At 36.5% G+C, this 14,514-nt stretch overlaps 1 protein-coding gene and 1 long non-coding RNA gene across 13 annotated transcripts in view; one reads left to right on the top strand and one right to left on the bottom strand.

Annotated features, from left to right (window-relative positions):
- The window catches only part of LOC119877367, a 39,365-nt gene that overhangs the window by 14,788 nt on the left and 10,063 nt on the right, over window positions 1-14,514 (bottom strand). The gene's annotated exons all lie outside the window — the stretch shown is intronic.
- Window positions 1-14,514, top strand: part of UEVLD (UEV and lactate/malate dehyrogenase domains) — a 50,646-nt gene that overhangs the window by 29,966 nt on the left and 6,166 nt on the right. For 11 of the 12 annotated variants that reach the window (XR_005375810.1, XR_005375808.1, XR_005375809.1 and 8 more), the window contains 2 exons: window positions 6,512-6,682; window positions 7,915-8,088. Coding sequence is in view for 9 of the 12 variants with exons in the window: in XM_038569210.1 (XP_038425138.1) it covers window positions 6,512-6,682; window positions 7,915-8,088 (345 nt within the window). In the remaining 3 variants the exon portion in view is untranslated. The remainder of the gene's footprint in view (window positions 1-6,511; window positions 6,683-7,914; window positions 8,089-14,514) is intronic. The other variant, XM_038569212.1, reaches the window with a different exon arrangement.

Raw genomic sequence — 14,514 nt, 5'->3', positions numbered from 1 at the left:
TGCTTATAAATAATAGTGGGGAGAACATTGTTATGTGAAAATTTTTGTGTACTTCTCTAGCAAGATAAAGTAGAATACTGGGTCAAAAGATACGTGTTTTCAAAATTTATATTGTTAAATTCTTCCCCAAAAAAGTTGTTCCAATTTATACTCTTACCAACAGTATGTAAGTGTTCCTGTTTGCTTTCTTTTGATTACTTGTATTCTTTTTTTTAATTTTTTAAAATATTTTATTTATTCATGAGAGACACATACAGACAGAGAGAGAGAGAGGCAGAGACACAGGCAGAGGGAGAAGCAGGCTCCATGCAGGGAGCCTGACGTGGGACTCGATCCCGGATCTCCAGGATCACACCCTGGACTGAAGGCGGCACTAAACCGCTGAGCCACCCGGGCTGCCCATATTCTTTTTTTAAAATTACTTTTATTCTAGGTTAAACATAGCTAATGGGATCATTGTCCTATGACATTTTGATCATGGTTATTATGTTTATTATGTTAATCATGTTTACTAGGATATATTTTATCCTTTATAATAATAGTATTTACCATTTTTCTAAGGAATCAGTAACATATGCTAGGTACTTTACATATATTCACTCACTGTTACTTTATTTATAGATGGCTCAGAGAGATTGTGGCTTAGGACATTCAGTAAGAGGCTAAACTAGGACTTCAAACAAAAATTTTTACCAATTTCTCATGATTCATTCCAGAGGTATTCTGTGCATATAGAAACATAAATGTTTGTGTGTATGGGTATATGCATGCATGTGCATGGAGAAAAAAGTGTTTAATAGTTATAAACTTTAAAATAGTGTGTTGTTGACATATGGACAAAGCAAAAATGTGCTCAATAGCCAGTGGTTCTTGAAACATAGCTTGTTGATTAATCACCTATCAGAATCACCTTAAAATTACAGATGTCTGGGGTTCATCTTACAGATGCCTGGGAATCTCCATTTAGATAAGCAACTTTATAAAAAAAGCAGCTTAGGTAATTTTTATACCCATGAAAGGCAGTATTCTAAAAATTATACATAGTGACATAATTGCAGATTATAGAATCAGCATAGGGGAGTATGACCAACATTTTAGAAAAATGAACTAGAACAATAGAAAATATTACAGTAGTATTAAAGGAATTTTCTGTGATGTTTTTATTTTTCTATTATATACATGTATTGTGTTTTGGGTTACAATAGAAAATGTATCTCATGGCATGCCCATTTCATGGCATAGGTCATGATCAAAGCTTTGAAATTCACTGTATTACAGTTGAAAATCATTGATTTAAGCCCTCCTCTCCTTTCCCCCTCTATATTTACCCCAGGTAAATACTTCTTCATTATCCTCAACATGCCCTTCATACTTGAAACTGGAGTCACCTTCTCTCTAGGAAACCTTCCGGAGTAACCCTTTTGCCAAATCACTCATTGCTCTTCATGATTTTAGTATTGGTATGTGAAATTTATGTTGTATCACTTTTTTCTCTATCTGGGACATTTTATCAAAGATACGCCTTTTATTCCTTAAGACAATCCTCTCTAAAGATAGAGATATGACATAACACACAGAGTTCATGGCCTTAATTTGCCACATATGGTAAATCTTAGAAAAAGTCGCAGTGTAGTTTATACAGCTCCAAAACCCAGATCACTGTGGCAGTAATTGTTAAAGGCGCTCATTTGAACTGAGGAGTGATTCCCTACCTTATCTTTTATTTATTTATTATTTATTTATTTATTTATTTATTTAATATGTATTTTATTTATTCATGACATACACACACAGAGTGAGAGGCAGAGAGACACAGGCAGAGGGAGAAGCAGGCTCCATGTAGGGAGCCTGACGTGGGACTCGATCCCGGATCTCCAGTATCACACCCTGGGCTGAAGGCGGTGCTAAACCACTGGGCCACTGGGGCTGCCCCCTACCTTATCTTTTAATATGAGTGTTCTTTTTAACATTAAAACAAAAAAGTCTACCTCTGTTCATCAGACAAAAATATCCCTTTTAGTCATTGACTGAAATAATGCCTAAAGCTATTGGGAAGTCATTCTTTGGTGGTACTCTCCCTCCCCCCCCACAACATAAGAAGATTTTTGATAGCTGTCATCTCAACAGAATTTCTAAATTAAGGGTCATCATCATTTCTAGAATTTTGTATCACAGTGAAGAATAATTTGAAAACATATTTTTATGTAATTTTTATTATAGTTAAGATGGCTTAGCACTATACCAGAGAAATAAAAAACACTTGTACTGTTTCCAGTATATTCAGACTGATACAGCTAGAATAGTTCAGTGAGGTCTCCACAGCCTTTGGATCTTATTATTTGATTGCCTAATTGTCCATGGTTCTGAATAAATAATTCAGCAATGATTTAAAATGAATGTATTTCATTTTTCAGTACATCATTCTCATAATCTGAGAACAATAATATATCAGAGCATGAAATCTTATTTGCTGGATCCTTTGACATGCTTGATACTAGATTGATATTCCTAGTATAACTGTAAGCAGCCACTGGTCTAGGGCCTACGGTTTGGGAACCAGTGGCTTGGCAGGAAGGGGTTTTTCTGGGCTACCTATGCAGCTGGATAGAGGTAGGAGGTTTGTGCCCTGGGAATCCAGATGGTCATTGGCCTCTGACCCCCTTATCACTATGCTAATAAGTAAGTGGTAAAGTTAGATTTGGAGCAGGCAATCTCATTCTGAAGCTCTCCCTTCTAACCCCTAAGCCCCTAAGATACAAGTATTATATCTAGGGTAAGGACACTATGTCACTCACTTTGTGTTCTTTGGGCCTAATACAACTACCTATAACATGACAGAAACTTTAGAAGAGATTTATTGAATTAATTATTATTGGATAAACTTTTATTTTGATCCTTAACCTATAATTTATATATCTTTACCTAGTCATGCTTAAAGTTCTTACCAATTCTCTTTATAACTGTAAAATCTTTTTCCCCATATTAAATCACCAACTTCTTTTAAATCAATTTTATTTTGTATTCAAGTATAATTAACATACAGTGTTATATTGGTTTCAGGAGTATAATATAGTGGTTCAACAATTCTATACATTTCTTGTTTCTCATCAAGATAAGCTTACTCTTAAAAAAAAAAATAAGCTTACTCTTAACCCCCTTCACATTTCACGCGTGCATGCCCCCACCCACCTCCCCTCTGGCAACCCTCTGTTCTCAATAGTTAAGAATCTCATTTTTTGTTTGTCTCTTTTTTTGTTGTTCATTTGTTTCTTAAATTCCACACAGAAGTGAAAACATACGGTATTTGTTCTTTCTCTGATGTACTTCACTTATTAGCATTATACCCTCTAGATCTATCCATGTTGTTGCAAATGGCAAGATTTCATTCTTTTTATGGCCAAATAATATTCCACTGTATAAGATAGCTAGATAAAGATATGTAGGCAGGTAGGTAGATAGGTAGATATCCCATCTTCTTCATCCATTCATCTATTGATGGACACTTGAGTTGCTTCCATATCTTGACAATTGTGAATAATGCTGCAGTAAATATAGGGGTGAATAGATCTTTTTGAATTAGTGTTTTCTTTTTCTTTGGGTAACTAGTAGTTGAATTACTAGATCATATGGTAAGTTTATTTTTAATTTGAGGAACCTCCATACTGTTTTTCCACAGTGGCTGTACCAGTTTCCTTTCTCACCAAAAGTGCATGAGGGCTCCCTTTTCTCCAAATCCTTGGCAGCATTTGTTATTTCTCATCTTTCTGATTTTAGCCATTCTGATGGGTGTAAAGTAATATCTTATTTTGGTTTTAATTTGCATTTCCCTGATGATTAGTGATGTTAAACATCTTTTCATGTCTGTTGGCCATCTGTATGTCTTCTTTGAAAAAATATCTATTCACATGCTCCCTCTGCCCATTTTTAATTGGATTGTTTGGTTTTTTGGTATTGATTGGCATAAGTTCTTTATATATTTTAGATATTAACCTTTTATCAGATATATTATTTACAAACAACTCCTATTCAGTAGGTTGCCTTTTTGCTTTGTTGATGGTTTTCTTTGCTGTGTAATAACTTTTTATTTTGGTGTACTACTATGGCTTAGTTTTGCTTTTGTTTCCCTTGCCAGAGATAACATATCTAGAAAAATGTTTCCACGGCTGTTGTGAAAGAAATTACTGTTTTATGTTTTCATCTAGGAATTTTATGGTTTAATGTCTTCGTATTTAAGTCTTTAATCCATTTCAAGTTTATTTTTGTATATGGTGTAAGAAAAGGGTCCAGTTTCATTCTTTTGCATGTAGCTGTCCAGTTTTCCCAACACCATTTGTTGGGAAGAGACTGTCATGATATATTCTTGCCCCTTTGTCATAGATTAATTGACCATAAAAGCATGGGCTTATTTCTAGACTCTCTCTTCTATTGGTCTGTGTCTTTATTTTTGTGTCAGTACCATATTGTTTTGATTACTACAGCTTTTAATAGATTTTAAAATCTGGGATTGTGATACCTCCAGCTTTGCTCTTTTTCAAGATTGCTTTGGCTATTTGGGGGTTTTTGTTAAACCATCATCTTCTAAGGGAAGATCTGAGAAGGAAGAATGCAAGAAAAATATTCTGAGTGCCTACCAGGTACGAAGAATTTAGTTGCCTGTGAGGCAGTATTTACCAAACCTTGTCGTGCATGAGAATCACATGTAGAGAGGCATTCCTGAGCTTGTATTTCCCCCTTATATATTTAAGTAAATCTTCAGAACATGGGATAATCTGTAATTTTATTACCTTCCCAAGTTATTTTGAAGTACCCAGCCTAGCATTTAAGAACTGCTGCAGGTGACTGATAGAAATGGAAGACTCTCTACTTAGTCAGAAGCAGCTTAAAGTTAGGTATAAAGATACACATGCAAGATGTAAACAGTAATTCATGACAGCAAGAGAGTAATGAAGCAATCTATGATTAATTGCCTAGAGAATGGCATAGACAGCACTCTTGGGGTTGTGTGGAGAGAGATACTACTTTCAACTCAGTAGGATTGAGATATGTGCCAGATCTACCAGGATTAGGGAGATTTGGATTGCCATGGAGAATAGGGGGTGAGGATGGGAAACGTAGGTATCAGTAAGTGACTAGATCTTGGAGATGGACAGATGAGTAAGACACAAACAATTCCTGCTGTCACAGAGCTCGTAATGTAGTAGGCAGTTGAACACATATCTATCTAACATGTGGTGAGTACAGTGAGAAACATTCCAGATAGAAAGAATTTGGATAAAGCCCATATCAGGAAAATGAGAGAAATATGCTGGGGTAGGATAGGAACCAATTCAGCTTGAGCCAGAGGTTTACATGGAGAATATAAAAAATACTAGCTTCTAAAAAAAAAAAAAAAACAAAAACAAAAACAAAAAAACTAGCTTCTAGGCTGAAAAAGAAGAGAGTAAAAGCTTGGGAGCTTGGCAAATTTAAGGAGTAGGAAGCTTTTCTTGTGCTTTCAAAATCGTATCAGGCAGCTACTTGTTTATTCACAAGGCAACCTTGAGAGTGAGGGCATTTGTAGCATCAAAGTAGAGAAAGTTAAAGGGGTGGGGAGAAAATAAATCATCCTGGCAAGATGGGTTGGGACCAAATTCTAAGGTCATAAATTGAACTGTTCACTGATACTTGGTAATATGGACAAGTCACCTAATCTCTAAATAATCAGTTTCCTATTGTGGGCTTCAGTATAAGGAAAATTCTGTTAAAAAATAAAAAAAAAAAAAATGAAGGGACACCTGGGTGGCTCAGTGGTTGAGTGCCTACGGCCGGGGGTGTGATCCTGGAGACCCAGGATCGAGTTCCACATCAGGCTCCCTGCATGGAGCCTGCTTCTCCCTCTGCCTGGGTCTCTGCCTCTCTCTCTCTGTGTCTCTCACGGATAAATAAATAAAATCTTTTTTTAAAAAATGAACTAAGACATTTTATCTTGATTTTCCAACCATTTTTTTTCTTCTTAGAGTAGAATCCTTAGTAAGTAAAACAGATACAAACAGAACTACTCTGCTTGGAGAGGTCAAAGGAAACAGTATGGAGCTATGCCTACCAGCCTTCTTTCCACTTATTCCTAATCCTTCCACATGGCCTCCGAGTCATTTTCAAGGAACTCTAGGACTCCTAAACTCACAGTTTAAAAATCAGTGATGCAATTGATTATAGGTTCATTTTGCCTATAGTATATTACTTATTTTTCCTAGGAAAGTTGTACATCACAGGAAGAAACAATATCCTTGTTTATAGGTTCTGGATCCTGTACTTTATTGCTCTCTTCCCCCCCTTGGGATACACTCTTGCTCTTAATCATCTTTCTGGAAGCAAACCCCAGCACTTTGTATACTCTGATGGATATAGAATTGATCTGGAGGCACATATGCCCAGAAGCTCAATACTTGTTGGAAAAAAAAAAAAAGAAAGAAAAACAGAACTTGATTAAAACCTAGATCTCAAGCTCAGACTGTTTCTTTTTATTCATTAGATTTGTCTGCCTCTGCTCATTCCAAGGTGGTGATCTTCACAGTCAACTCTTTGGGTAGTTCTCAGTCCTACCTAGATGTGGTACAAAGCAATGTGGATATGTTCAGAGCCCTTGTCCCAGCTCTGGGACATTATAGTCAACATGGTGTCCTGCTCGTTGCATCTCAACCAGGTAAAAGGTTTTATTCTAAGTTAATCTGACAGTCCAGTGCATCAGTAGAATTGCTATTACTGATAAAAGTCCTAAAACTAGATTATAAAGAAACAGCTAGACTATTCAAATTGCTCTTCTCCTGAACAATACAGTACTGACATAATCTTGTCAACCAGTTGCTTCTTATGACTGGCAATAACTAGAAGGTTACAACTTACAGTTTTTTTTATGTAATACCACCATCATTCTGTTCCAGGTTTTTAGCCATGTCTCCTTCAGAGAGAAAATGGTTAAACACCCAAGAGAAAAATACAATGGCTTATGTGAAAGATCTTTTGTTAACTGTAAAGTATCATAAAATGTTGGCATGCCAGTGTGCGTTTTTCACTTTTTGTATATTACAAGTTGTTTTTAGAACTGTTTTACTTTAAAAAGAAATATTTTCAAAGAATTAGGTAGTATTGGATGGACTCAAATTGGTGAACAGGGTTTCTTAATGTTCCCAGTATAAAGGTATGCATTTTACATGTTTTCCTATAGTAATTGGTTGAGGGACACTGGTCTCTTTAATTCCTGACATCCTTTTGGCATGGCAGGAAAAAAGTAGTTGTGTTTGTTCATAATGTTGTGCTGTGTAGCAGTAGTATGTGATCATTATTTTAATTTATTCAATTTCTGTTTGTTGTTGTTGTTGTTGTTAATTTTTATTTATTTATGATAGTCACACACACAGAGAGAGAGAGAGAGAGAGGCAGAGACCTAGGCAGAGGGAGAAGCAGGCTCCATGCACCGGGAGCCCGACGTGGGATTCGATCCTGGGTCTCCAGGATCGTGCCCTGGGCCAAAGGCAGGCGCTAAACTGCTGTGCCACCCAGGGATCCCCATTATTTTAATTTAAAGATAGAAATTCACCTAAAGATAAAAAATGAGAGCTTGATCAATGAAAAACAATTATCTTTTTCTGGTTTTCTGTACCAGTTTTTATCTTTCTTATTTAATTAGGAAAATATTTAATTTTCCCACTTTTAATTTATATTCAACTACAAAGTTACGTAAAATCATGCTGATGCCTGACTGTGATTTTAATATACATTAAAAATACGATTTGCCTCATGGTGCATTTTGGACCTAGGAAGAATATATAGAAGCTGTACTATACTTACTAAATTAATCACTGTTTTATTTATGAACTAGGCTGGAAGTATATATTTTAAAAATCTTCATACTTTCACCTTGTGTGTGATATTTAGTGGAAATCATGACGTATGTGACATGGAAACTGAGTGCATTTCCTGCAAATCGAGTGATCGGAATTGGATGTAATCTGGATTCACAGAGACTACAATATATTATTACAAATGTTTTGAAGGCACAGACTTCAGGAAAACAAGTATGGGTTGTTGGTGAGCAAGGAGAAGCCAAAGGTAAGAAATACATCTTAATTAATTATACTGATAAGCGAAGTCATCAGTGGCCACGATATTCAGATACATCTGGAGATTCCAGAATAGTGGAACTTGCTTGGCTTTTGTTTCACATTTGAGCGCCTTCTATGTACCAGGCCCTGCATCGTGAATAGACACTTCAAGTGTGTCATTCTCATTCATTTATTTTTCCATAAGTTTAAGATTGGGCAAGACCCCTTAGTTTTATGTTTTTTAATTGAATTTCAGAGTCCAGGATTAATTTGAAAGTTTAATTTTCTAGAGAGCCATGTTTAAATGAACCCTAACGCATGTACAGAACTTTTTCCTTTCCGCTCCCCACACTATAGCCTTGCTTACCTTTCCTGAGTTCAGACTTTCTCCCTAGGGCCATACCTCCTGTCTGTTTCTCACCTTTTTAAACAGAATTTTCACGTTTTGTTTATCCTTATGACCTTTTTCATCAGCCCACTTTCTCTCTTCCTACCACAAAAAGCATTCAGTTCCCCAGATTGGAAAGCCCTCTTTCCTATTCAAAAAGAATACTTTCCCTATTGAACTTGAAACTCTCTTCCTTTATCCCCTTACTGTTTTCCGTTATGCTATAAAGTCAAGTTGATCAGCTGACAGAAGTGCTGTTTATCCTCATTTTGTATAAGAGTATATAAGTCCTACTCTTTACTCCTGTGTAAGACAGTAGTATGATATGAAAGAGGTATAGGGGTGCCTGGGGGGCTCAATCAGTTAAGCATCTGACTCTTGGTTTCAGCTCAGGTCATGATATCAGGGTCGTGAGATCGAGCCCCACATCAGGCCTTGCACTTAGCGTGCAGTCCGCTTGAGATTCTCTCTCTTTTTTTCTCCCTGCCCCACCCTCTGTTGGCTCACTCTCTCAAATAAATAAATAAACAAACATAAATAAATTATAAAACATAAGTAAATACATAAAAGTAATACATAAATTAAAATATATATAAATACATAAATATACATAAACATATATGTATTTATTTATTTAAAGAAATAATAACGGTCAGTCCATAGTCCCACAAAGCAAATCACCTTCTCAAAACCATTTCCTTAGAATTTAAAGCTTCCTATATGCTTGGATTTCATTAAAACAAATTATTAACAATGGTTGTATCTGGACTAAAGGAAACTTTGAAAAATGTGTACTTGTCAGTATTTTCTAATTTTTTCATTATGGGTATGTGGTATTTGTAGAATTTTTAAGAAAAATTTAATAAAATATCGCAGTATTTAAATCTACGTAAATTGGTACTGGCTACCTAGAAAATTCAATGCTAGGAAGACCAAGGCAGTGGGATAAATAAACCTGTATAAAACCTGACATTGTGATTGAGCAGGATGACTTTTCAGGCTTAAAATGCCCCGACACTAGACGCTAATCAGCAGGACCCTAGAAAAGGGTAGCAAGCAAAAACTCGGAGCAGATATATTAGAATAAGGAATGTCTAGGGTTGCAAACACACCTGAGACCCCATATTTTACTCACTAGTACTCTTTGAGTTCTGGTCCACGTTGGTCTCTTCCTTTTTTGATTCTTGCAGCTCTCCCAGTTAGTTTGCTGTTTCCCCTCTCATCTACTTTGTAAATGATGCCAAATTAATAATGATATTAGCCAGAACTTTACTGTGTGCTTTTATGTATGAAATCAATCTTCCTAAATTATATTCCTCTTTTCAAAAACCTTCACTGGCTTTCTCTGACCAAACTATTAAATTCCCTTGGTTGGCATTCAAGAAGTTCCAAAATATAGTTCTAATCTTCCTTCCTTGTTATTTTTGAGGAGGTAGTAATGTTATATTTGAGAGCTGAAAGGGAACCAAGGGATCAATTACATTTTGTTGTAGGGAGCCAGCAATGGCTAAAGAGATGGTAAGAGTGATCTACCCAAGAACCTGGAGTTTTTAGGATCAAAGAAGGACTATAAAGCCCAGGGCTTGTGCCTCCTAGCCCTACCCCACAGCTTTGTTTTAGCCACAGGAAACCTTGCTCTTCTCCCACTGTCAGCATGTTCAAATTTCATCCTTCAAGGTCTAGTTCAAGCCCTCCTAACTCACACTGGGAAGCTTTCCTGATCATATCACTCACAACACAATGATTCCTTCACCCCTTTGAGCTAAAAGCTATTGTTAACTGTATGGTAATTAACCATATAACCGATAAACATGACATTTACTCTTTTGTTAAACTGCTGTTTGTTCTGACCCAGCTTGAATATTTTGTGTGTATATCTTCTCCTTATTAAAAATGTAAATTATTAAGCTGTTCTCTTAGTTGAAAACATTATAAAAATTAAATAGTACAAAAAGATATATGTAGTAAAAATCAAGTCTCCCTTCTATGCCAGATACCTAGTCTCTCTCCCTAGATTCCAGCAGTTACCGGTCTCTTGTGTAACCTTCTGGAAATGTTCTGTGTGTAGATAAGCATATATATGAAATATTTTCTAGGTAGCCAATACAGCATATCAATCTGCACCTTGCCCTTTTACTTACTGATATGATGTGGAAATGATGCATAATAACATATACAGATGGCACTCATTCTTTTAAACTACTGGATACATCAACATTTATTTAACCAATCCCCCTAATAAGTTCCAATTTTTGAATGAATAGAAACATTTCACAATATGGTTGTATTAATAACTCAAATTGTAAAGAGTAAATAAAGGATAGTGAAATTGATAAATAAGCCTCAGGCACTGTGCTTTCGTGGGAGCTATATTGGTAAGAACCTGCTTATATCTAGCACAGGAAATGACTATAACGGGAAGCAGCATTGACTTACTTGCTGTGGGAGTGGTTCATGGGAAGTAGGATAAAAACACAAGGAAAGGATATAGTAATTCTTTCTTGAGCTCTCAAATGGGAACTAGATATAGAGGAATGGAATGTAGGTACCTGTGAATTGGGATCACTTAAATGTAATATTATGTACTATTTGACCTATAATAAAAGAATACATATAGGGTATAAAATATGTTTTAAAGGGACACCTGGGTGGCTCAGTGGTTGAGCATCTGCCTTTGGCCCAGGGCGTGATCCTGGTCCTGGGATCGAGTCCCACATCGGGCTCCCTGCATGGAGCCTGCTTCTCTCTCTGCCTGTGTCTCTACCTCTCTTTCTGTCTCTCATGAATAAATAAATAAAATCTTTAAAAATATGTTTTAAAACATAATAGAACAAATATTCCTGAATCTACAGTCAGTTAAAAATATTACCAATACCACCCAACCCATCCCCCTGTGTCCCATCTAGACACCACCATCAGATCATTTTTTATCCTGTCTTGTACTTTGTTTTACAGATAGTCCTATACACCATAGGAATAACTTACCCCAGCCCTGAAGCCAGAAATGGCTAGAGGCTCCCTCTGCTGGTTTCATGTGTAAACATCAAGGGGTTGTATTTTTGCATAAGTGCCATCACCGCAGTAATAGTAATTATAATTACTTTTCATTGAAAGCCTACTATATGTATTAAATGTGTTACATATCTCACTTAAAAGTTACAAACACCCTCTGAAGGAGTAGTGATCTTCCAAATTAATAGATGAGGAAGCTTGAGACTCCATGAGGTTAAGTAATTTGCCCAACATTACATATCTATTAAGATTTGAACCCTGCTCTGACTCCAAAGTTGTGCTTTTTCCTACCCTGACTTACTTAATTTATCTAAAGCATTTAGTGCAGTGTCTAGCACAGCATAAATACTCAGTAAATAGTAGTTTCTATTGCAGCGATTGGCAAGACAGTGATGAATAGAAAATTGGCAAAAGGATATGTAAAATTACACTTTGAAGTAAAGTAACATTAGGACTTGGAAGCTGTTATAAGAATAGCAGGCGTGCAAATAAAATTAATCCTCAAGTATTTCAGTGACAGCCACAGCCTAGAAGAGGAATACAGGACATACAAGGCCATTTAGGATGAGTTTTCTGCTTCCCTTCTCTCACCAGCTTCCTCTTCTGCTCTCCTGCCAGGCATTCAATGCTAGTCATAGGGTCAACTTACAGCTTTCTGGAGTGTTTCATGCACTCTCATGCCTCCTTGCTCTTGCACCTGATTCTTCCTTTCCCTGAACATTCATTCACTTGGCTGACGCCTGCCTGCCCTTCAAGATGGGGCTTGAATGCCCCTCTCCCAGGAGCCTTTCCTAGGTCTTCACATTAAGTAAGTTCATGCCTCTGTTATACCCATTATCACACCGTATTATAACTGCATATTTACCTTTCTGCTTACTGCTGCCTAACTGCAAGCTCCTTGACCCTGGAATGCCTCAGTAAATGTGTTCTGAAATAATGTTGAAACTGTCTTGTTGTGACTAAAGGTCATTCATATTAATACACACACACACACACACACACACACACACACTGCAATTAGATAGCAGAACATATGCTTTGGAGATGCTGTTTCCAGCTATGATATTAACATCATATGTAAACTGCAGATAACTCCTTCAAATGATGGCTTAGAAATCCAGGGGCTGGATCTCAGAACAGAATATTAGATCATCTGCTTTGAACATCAGTCATATACAAGGGAATGTGTTGTATGCAATGGAAAAGTTTCCCCATGGTCATTGTTCATTAAAATTTGGGGGGCCAGAGGATTGCTGTTTTTGGGAAATGGAGCCAGAAAGATAATGATTGATTAGTTACCATATTTTAAAGGGCTCCCTAAAATAGGTTGGACATATATTTAGGAAGTTCGAAGGGCTGGGCAGTAAATGAACAAAAAAGTCCACCTAAACTTAATTAAAAATTCTAATGACTGTGTCACAAGCAAAGTTGAACACAGTGAAGTTTTCTCCCTCTCCATTCTTTCCTCCTGGCTCTTAGAAGTACGACTCAGAGAGGAAAGAATGAATGTGATATACATGCACACAAACACACTCATAACTTTCAGATTTTTTTGTGCCCTTTCTCAGCATTCTTATTTCTCCCTTGCCCTTTTTTATTCATTCTTCCAAGGTCTGTAAAAATGCTGTATTTCATTTAGCAGACATTTCCCCCAATTTTCTATCTATTGTGACTATCAATAATGTACAGAAAATTTTTAGTAAGAAATTCATATATAACCATTCTAAGTAAAAAGTATTTTTTAAAATCTCTTAATCTGTCCACATATATTTTTCATATAACAGTTTTGGGTTTTGCTTTTTTTGTCTTAATGTAAAAGCGTAAAAGGATTATTTATTTATTTATTTATTTATTTATTTATTTATTTATTTATTTATTTATTTCTAGCCCTGAAGCAGGGGGAGGGACAAAGGGAAAAGGAGAGGAGACAGGAGACTCTCCATTGAGCATGGAACCCAATGTGGGGCTCAAGTTCGTGACCCTGAGATCATGATCTGAGCCAAAATCAAGAATCTGAAGCTCAACCCAGCTACCCAGGCACTGCTTAACATACAAGCTTTTACATTTTTTTTTCGTTTTTTTCAATTTAACTGTTGCAAGCATGCTTTGATAAAATTTTGGATTGTGTTGTGAAGTCAGTTCTGCATCATCTCCTGTGCATTCTATACCATAGTTAAAAATACATGAGAGGACTCAAAAGATCACATGGCCCCGGTCTCCTGCAAGCTTATAATCAGTTTGAGGAAGAGGTATCTGGATGCATATGTTGTCCTTTGTTGCTGACCCATCACTAAATGGCCTAATTTTGAATGCAGTGTAGAAGACTTATATGTTGGGGTGCTTGGGTGGCTCAGTCAGTTGTGTTTGACTCCTGATTTTGGTTCAGGTTGTGATCTCAAGTGTTGTGAGATGGAGCCCCAGGTCAGGTTCAGTGGGGGGTCTGCTTGAGATTCTCTCTGTGCTTCCCCCCCTGCACTCTTTCTTTCTCTAAGATAAATAAACTTTTAAAAAAGACTTCTATCTTAAACATAGTCTTTATATCCAAATGTATTTTTATTTTGCCTACCCCAGTACAGGTTTGTGTCAAAGAATGTCTTCACACAGATGAGAAATAGATGAACATTAGGAGGATTTCAACATGTTTCTGGCAGTTTCTATTTAATACTAAAATGTAGTAAATGTCCAATTTATTGTATGTATTAAATGTGTAAATATCCAATTCATGCTCATAGCTTTGAATTTTTGAATTGTTTTTATAAATGATGTAATGAAATGAAATGGTAACCCAAAAGATCCTCTTAGCAAACAGGACCCTGCCTCTCAGGAAAAACAGCTGTGGAAATCGAGGCAAAATAGGTGACCAAATTATTCCTTACCTGGTGAAAGAAATTATTCTCATTGTGTTCCCAAATGGAGCAATTACTAAGGGTTTGCAGTGCTTGGAAGTCTATTATACACAGCCTGCTGAGCAAAGAAACTTTCTCCTTGGACAGTAAAACGGCCCTTGTAGAACTAGTGTTGATGAGAGAACAC

Source organism: Canis lupus, chromosome 21 (genome assembly GCF_011100685.1).
Source record: "Canis lupus familiaris isolate Mischka breed German Shepherd chromosome 21, alternate assembly UU_Cfam_GSD_1.0, whole genome shotgun sequence".
Classification (NCBI taxonomy): domain Eukaryota; kingdom Metazoa; phylum Chordata; class Mammalia; order Carnivora; family Canidae; genus Canis; species Canis lupus.
This window is presented reverse-complemented; position numbering and strand designations above follow the sequence as displayed.